At 28.9% G+C, this 7745-nt stretch overlaps 1 protein-coding gene across 1 annotated transcript; it reads left to right on the plus strand.

Annotated features, from left to right (window-relative positions):
* The first annotated feature begins 3906 nt into the window (after positions 1-3906).
* LOC106361397 (homeobox-leucine zipper protein HAT22-like) lies at positions 3907-5279 on the plus strand. The gene is made up of 3 exons (XM_013801132.3): positions 3907-4526; positions 4621-4700; positions 4795-5279. Exons 1-3 carry the CDS (start codon positions 4086-4088, stop codon positions 5084-5086), a joined length of 813 nt encoding a protein of 270 aa, XP_013656586.2. The 5' UTR covers positions 3907-4085; the 3' UTR covers positions 5087-5279.
* The last annotated feature ends 2466 nt before the right edge of the window (positions 5280-7745 follow it).

A 7745-nucleotide genomic window follows, 5' to 3' on the forward strand; every position in this document is an offset into this window, starting at 1 on the left:
TTTGAAAATGAGCTTTGTATTGTATTTTTCTTATGTATATTGAAAATATTTTTATAATGGTTATTGAAAAATATGTTAGTAAAAATCAAATTTTGAATATATGTATATTTTTGAATGATTTTTTGATATAAATCAATTTTAAATTATTATTTTGATTTGAATATGTATATCAAGTAACATAAACCCATTACTTTTTAATATAACTTCCAATTTTTTTAATAGTATAAATTTTTTTTTTTTTGCTAACTTACTGCTATCCATATTACAAACAACAATATTTTTTTAAATGTTATATATGTTTTTAACCAAAAACTTAAAATATTTTTGTTTTAATAAGATAGATATAACATCTTTTACCCCTTTGCCTTTATTCTCCTTTCACATTCATTTTTTGGTTTAATTTGCCCAACACTTTTTAGAAGTCAATAGATAGATATCTATATTCCTCATTTAAAATCAGGTTACCTATAACTTAACGAATTCTTCATTTAAAATGAAGGTATATAGCTAACATGTATATTTGAAAAATATACAATCATAAAGTGGCTTGAGAATAAAATATTTCCCCCGACTTTTTACAGATCTTTGTCTGTTCTTCAACAGAATATTTTTTAAAAAAGATTTCCACCCAAAAACACTTTATTTGTTGTCAAAATTTATACTTTCAAAAATTTAAAGTGACAAAAAAATTATTAAAATTTAATATTTAATTCCTCGTTATATGAGGTTGATTGTTTCTCGTTTTTGCTTTAGTTTTTGGTTTTTGTTTTTGTAGAAATTATTTTTCATCCAATCAAGTTTTTGGTTTTTGTTTTTGTAAAAACCATTTGAGTTGCCAATCAAGATTTTCAATTAATAGATTCTCTAAAATTTAGGGAAACTAGTTTTTGAAAAGTGTAACCAATTTATGAAGAAAAACCAAAAACCCAACTTTTGTGAGCTTTTATGAAGAAAAACGAATTTTGATTTTTTTTTGTAAAAACTACTACATTTTAATTTATTAATAATTAAAAATTAATATTTTCATAAAAATAAAATTATCATAAAATATTGTTTACATTAGATAGCATTTAAACAATAATGTGAAATATTTTAATTTGTGTTTCATATCTGAAAACAAATTTATATATTTTATAAATAATATATTTAATTTTAAAACTTAGTCTTTGATTTTTATATTTTTCACGTTCAATCTTTCTCTCTTTTTTCACTCTATTTTCTATCCTACAATTAATGTGATTATTTTATATGATTGTGCATGTCATATATAGAACACACCCAAAACATAATGGAATGACATTTAAATTATTGGAAAAAAACAAATAAGATAAAACAAAAACTTACACAAAAAAAAAAAAGATAAAACAAAAACAGTCAAGATGTGTGGTTATTGGAGATCGCCTTAAACATTAAATTATCTTATCGGTCAGTCCAACTACTAATTCGTCTTCTCGTCATTCCTTTGAAAGTTCTAGTCTTCTAGATATTGTGTCTTTGTTGAGAAAATAAATATTGGATCCTTTAATCATGAGTCTTGATTTTTTCTTGTGTTGACACATTGAGTCTAAAATACTAATTGTTAACAATGTTAAATACAGCTGCCGACTTGTTAATGAGTTTGCCACACCTTTCCCCCATAGGAGACTTGTCTGGCCGTCGGAACCGATACCATGAGAAGCAAACTTATTTGTGTAAATGGATTTATGTTACGTATTATTTCCTTGTTGAATGATGACTATAAAGTATAATCTAACACCTCAAAACTTATTTGTTTTGTGATTAGTAAAAAACTTTTGGGTTATTTGGTTTGGTTTGGATGTAGTTAGAAAATCCAATTCACTCTAACATTTTATATATCAATTCAATCAGTTGTTTTCGCATTTTTTGGTCATCTCTCTCTAGTAAGATCATCTCTAATAAAACTCTATTTTTCTCTTTATAATTTATGATAAAATAAAATAATTCTATTATAATGTAATTTTTACTCCAATAAAGAGTGAAGTATAAAAAAATGTCATATTTTACTTTATATTTAAAGTAAAAAAGTGACATTTCTCTATATTTTACTTTATAATATAATAACATTCTTATGTATTTCACTTTATAATATAATAACTCTATTATAGAATAACACCATTAAAACAAAATTACACTATAATAAAATTACTTTATTTTTGTATAAATTATAGAGTAAAAAATAAAGTTTCATTGGAGATACCCTAAATTTTACATTTGTTTTTCTTTGCTATTTTTAAAAGCTAATAAGTTTTTACAGAATCTTACAAATCGTCAAATTTTCTTATATGTATCGTGATCAATCATATTTGTACTACAATGTTTTTCAGTAATCAATCATTCAATTTACAACATTGTTTTTCCAGCTATTCATGTGCATAAGTAAAACCTTTGATACGAATTTTCACACTAACATAACTTTTAATATCGTGATATTACAATAGTGGTTATAAATTAATGGTTAAATTAACCAGTCAAAGCGAATTTAACCAAATTGTGATTTATCCAGTTCTCCTTCGCGCCCACGCTTTTACTAATTTGCACATATGGGTGACCTAACTTCTCTTGGTTAGTGCTAAAAACAAATGCAAACCAAAGCCAATGAAACGATCCACGTCAACTTTCTTAGTTAAGTCCATCGATAATCTTTTACTAATTTTGTTTGACGAAGAATATATTAGTTAAGTCCATCAATAATCTTTTTATTAAAAAAATAGCTCTCCAATAATTTTATCAAACTCTAAAAATTCTTCAATATATTGTTATTTAGAAAATACGAGGTGATGTAGATTAAACAAGCCTCGGTTTCTCTGGCTAACTTTATGAAAAAGACACATGTAAAGATAGAGTTTTAGAGATGTTCAACGCATGATAGAGTTTTTATTTTATGAACTATTTGTCGGTTCCAAATAATAATATTATTTTTAAAACACGGTGGAAATAAAAATGGGTAGAAATCGTTGAATAGTTATGTCCCAACACAATCTGGCCAGATCAAAAGAACCGAATTTAAACAAAAAAGTGGAGATCACAGTTAATCCAAAATCCAAACTAGCTAAGTAATACAATAAATTAAAAGATGTTAAAGGGCCAATGTGTAGTGTGAGGAGGTTGAAGATTGGTAGGCAAGCTGACATGTCACCCATATCAGCCTTCTTCAAGCAAAGCATGGAGTGGGAGACAATTCATGGTCTCTTATTTAAAATGATATATAATCGCAGAAATAATAAATAAGTGAATATGCAAATGCAGATAATAATAACACTTAAAACGATTTATAATCGTAAGAATTTTTTTTTTTTTGAACAAAATAATCGTAAGAATATAATAAGTGAATTTGGATATGGAGATCACAATCCGGGTATTAAAGTTCACAACCACTGTCATTGGTACTACCGACAAATCAAAAGTTTTAAAGAATCTAACATTTATTAGACTCAAATTCAGTATGCATTTAAATTACACTTTTGCAGGATTGAAAGGAATAACGAAGTGTATTATCAGAGTATATATCATTCACGTAACATATACGTTTTGAAGATTACTCTTTGTTTTGATCGGAGTTTTCCTATTAAAAACAATATTTATTCAAACGACGTTTCTTAGAAAATAATCAAATATTGCAAAAAGATATTCAAAAGAATATCATACGGTATTTTAGCAAAAAAAAAAAGAATATCATACGGTCAAACTTAATATAGGAATTTATGAAGTGGGAAGAATAGTTGCATTTGGTCAACCTTAGTGAATGAGAAAATAAAAAGGCGAGAAATGGGCCATCCTAATTTCCCATATTGTTTTATCAAAAATACCAAAAAAAATCATAAGCAAAGATTAAATCATTTCTTTGATTAATTCTAATTATTAGCCACCCACCCACCCATAAAACAAATAAATCAACAAAAAAAAAACTCTCCTCTCCTTCTTAAGAAGAAGCCTCTTGGTTTCATTTAGTCCCAATTATCTTCCAAACTTCACCAAAAACCTTGTTAGTAAACAAAAAAATTCTTAGTATATATTACTCTTCAGATCTTGAAGCTTTATTACAAAGATCATTTGCTTTTCTTGAGATGGGTCTTGATGATTCATGCAACACAGGTCTTGTTCTTGGGTTAGGCCTCTCACCGACGCATAATAGTTACAATTATGCCATCAAGAAGTCCTCCGCCACCGTTGACCACCATGTCAATCCGTCGTTGACACTAAGCCTCTCCGGTGAGAGTTACAAGGTCGAAAAGACGGTCTCCGGCGCCGGAGATCAGATTTATCGGCAGACGTCGTCTCACAGCGGAATCTCATCGTTCTCGAGCGGAAGGATCAAGAGAGAAAGAGAAGTTTGTGGCGACGGCGAAGAAGAGGCGGAGGAAACGGAGAAAAGAGTGGTGTGTTCGAGTGTAAGAGATGATCATGAAGACGAAGAAGGTTTTAGTGCTCGTAAAAAGCTTAGACTCACTAAACAACAATCCGTTCTTCTTGAAGAAAACTTCAAAATGCATAGCACTCTTAATCCCGTATGATATAGTTAATTATTTCCTCTAATTAATCTAATCAGGTTTATCTTATTTACATTGATCTTATCTTGATTTCTTTTCTAAAAATTCACAGAAGCAAAAACAAGCTCTTGCGAGACAGCTGAGTCTAAGGCCCAGGCAAGTTGAAGTGTGGTTCCAAAACAGGAGAGCCAGGTGAATTACAATTGATTAAATTTTAAGAAAACTTTAGTCACATATATTACCCTTTTTCTTATATATATATTTTTAAATTAAAAAAATTGGACAGGACAAAACTAAAGCAAACAGATGTGGATTGTGAGTTTTTGAAGAAATGTTGCGAGACTTTAACGGATGAGAACAGAAGGCTTCAAAAAGAGCTTCAAGATCTCAAGGCTTTAAAGATGTCTCAACCTTTTTACATGCATATGCCGCCGGCGACGCTGATGGTGTGTCCTTCTTGTGAGAGACTCGGCGGTGGTGTTGCTGGAGGAGGCCGTGGAAGTACGGTGGCGGTGGATGGAGGAACGGCGAAGGGAGCTTTCTCCATCCCTTTTATTAATCCTTCTGCAGCTTGTTAATTACTTAATAATTAATTTGTTTTTGTTTTTTGTATTTAATTAGGAATTGGGGTATAATTAGATAAGACTCTTCAACGATCCCACTTAATTTTTCGGTGGGATTGTCCATTGTTGGTTGATGAAGAAAAAAATAGTTGTAATTATAGTTTTCAATTTTTAGAGAAAAAAGATATATAGTACCAGTACTTGCTAATCCATCTTATTTATTCCTTTTTCAACCCATTTGTTGGATCAAATTCAAATATATCATTAAGAATATATTGGTGTTATATCTAATAAAACTTGTACAACTGCAATGATTGATTACGTCTTCCTTAACAAATTATTGTTTGTTCACGCGGATATAATATTTCTTATCATAATTTTTATCATAAGCTTATAACTAGATATGGGTCCTAATTTTGGTTCACACTTGCAATGACAAACTACTAAACAGATGGCTTCGCTCCTTCCTTGAATTGAAAGGTCTTGTAAGCGTTCTTGCCTCTTATATTGATTATGTTAACAATAAGACAGTATATATATTTGTATACGTAGAATTCATTTATATTTTGTAGTTACAAATTCGGTAAAGGTCTATCTCTACTAGCCGTCCATCTAAATGAGACACTGGTGCCAACTGGTTTTGTTTTTCAACCGTATAACCAAAAATGGAAATGTAATTGTTGGAATAAATTTCCTGCCAAGAAATAAAACACTTATAACTAAATAGATGAAAAATCTGAAAACTTGGAGAAGGTCAAGGTCGTGAAAAGAAAAATCGAAGAAAGTTATTTAATCCGGTAAGCCAAACCAATCAACATAGTAAATACACTATTGTTTCTATGTCAGAAAAAAAAATGAAATAATTTTAAATTACATAATTATTAATTTTGGCTCCAGAGATAATGGTTTTGTTATTAGATTATCCAACGGTAACAGAAACTGAAAAATCATTTCATGTGTGTGAATAATTTTAAGCGAGGGAGATAAAGGGTGTGGGGCTAGGAGGTTAGCTCACGTGTATTGATACATCTCCTTAAACTTCGACCTTTAAAATTTATTCAGCCAATAACAACAATAATAAATCATTTATAAAAGAAAGCTAAACCTAAACGTGTTCAGATATGTGTTCAAATATTATCCAATAAAAAAAATAGAGTCGAATTATAAAACTTGATAGCAAAGAAAAGAATTCTGTTTTATGAAAAAAAGTGAAGATAAATAATTTAAAATAAATATAAAAATGTTCTTGAAGATTTGAAGTAATGAGATGATCTGTCTTTAAGGGGCAAGGTGGGACATGCTTCACATGATTTCTCTTCATTTTTTAAGATAGATATATATGGGATTAATTTTACGATTTTTCATACTTCATACTAGTATACCTATATTTATTATACACGTATATTCATTTTTTGAGCTAAATACATGAAAACGAGACGTATTTGTTAATATATCTGTGAAAATGACAGAGAGAGAGAGAGAGAGAAATAATCATAAAGTAATTATTTGATTATGAACACGCATGACATATTCATGAATATTCTAATTTCAAACGTACATGTACAATACTAGTGTGGATGCAGTTTATCTTAGCCCCATGGATGGAGTCTTTCTAACGTTTCAATGCAAAATCAGTCTTTCAAACCATGAGCTCGAGGTAAACTAATAAAAGGACATCCACGTCGTAAAAGATATGCGGTCGATCTCCAAAAGTAGTATGGATGTATGTTTTCACCGAAAGTAAACACTTAAACATATTAATATTTAGTTATATATATATTTTTAAAAAGTTAAAAAATTTATGTTAGAAGCTGTTATTTGAGAAACATTCACATAAGTTTCTCATTTTTTTCTGAACTAATATAATATTAATATAATGAATAAAAGATTTTGCTAAGATATTTTCTTTACAAAAATGGAGATGCGGTAACCGAACCCCTCTCGAACCCCTCTCTAATGCAAGCGAGCGCTCTACAATGGAGCTACACCCCCAATTTATTCTCCTCAGATATTTACTAATGTGGATTGTCTTTGTGTAAGTTTTAAAACATACACCTATATAACATATAAGAACAAGTCCAATAGCAATTTGCATTGAGTATCTAATTAATAAAAGTAATAAACTGTATGAAAAAGAGAAAAAGTTCTAAAAGAGAAGTGCTTAGAAATTCTTACATCCTTTAATGCCTACGTGTCATTTTGTTAATTCATTGACATATTCAATAAAAATAAAATTTAATAAAACAAAAAAATTTCTAAGATAGTAATATTAATTGTTAGAAAACATTTTTTAAGAAACCACACCGATAAAGTTACCCTAATGTAATGTGGAAAACAAGAGTTCAAGATTAATCTATTGCTTGTGTTCAAGTAATAGTATTAACAGAGTCTTAACTTTTTTTTTTGAAACGATGTAGTCTGATAAAAGGAAGAGAATTTGAAATAAGATGTAAATTCATCAGTTTGGATTCGGATCCTGTTAAATTGTCATTTACTTGATAAGACAAAGATTGAGCAATACTTTAGGTTTCATTAAAAATTCAAAACCAGACTAATTGTTAGTACTATATATGGTTTAGATACCCCATAAACTAAAAAGGAAAAAAAAATCAAAATTTTCTATATAAAATAATATAATACAGATGGGGGATCTATCCTATACAGCAGAGGTAGT

The sequence above is a fragment of the Brassica napus genome, chromosome A8, assembly GCF_020379485.1.
Source record: "Brassica napus cultivar Da-Ae chromosome A8, Da-Ae, whole genome shotgun sequence".
Classification (NCBI taxonomy): Eukaryota; Viridiplantae; Streptophyta; class Magnoliopsida; order Brassicales; family Brassicaceae; genus Brassica; species Brassica napus.

Bases quoted from the DNA above. Each gene is read 5' to 3' on its own strand.
- LOC106361397 (XM_013801132.3), top strand. From the start codon at position 4,086: ATGGGTCTTGATGATTCATGCAACACAGGTCTTGTTCTTGGGTTAGGC. The intron at 4,527-4,620 runs GTATGATATAGT...AAAAATTCACAG, and splicing joins TGCATAGCACTCTTAATCCC to AAGCAAAAACAAGCTCTTGC. The intron at 4,701-4,794 runs GTGAATTACAAT...AAAATTGGACAG, and splicing joins TTCCAAAACAGGAGAGCCAG to GACAAAACTAAAGCAAACAG.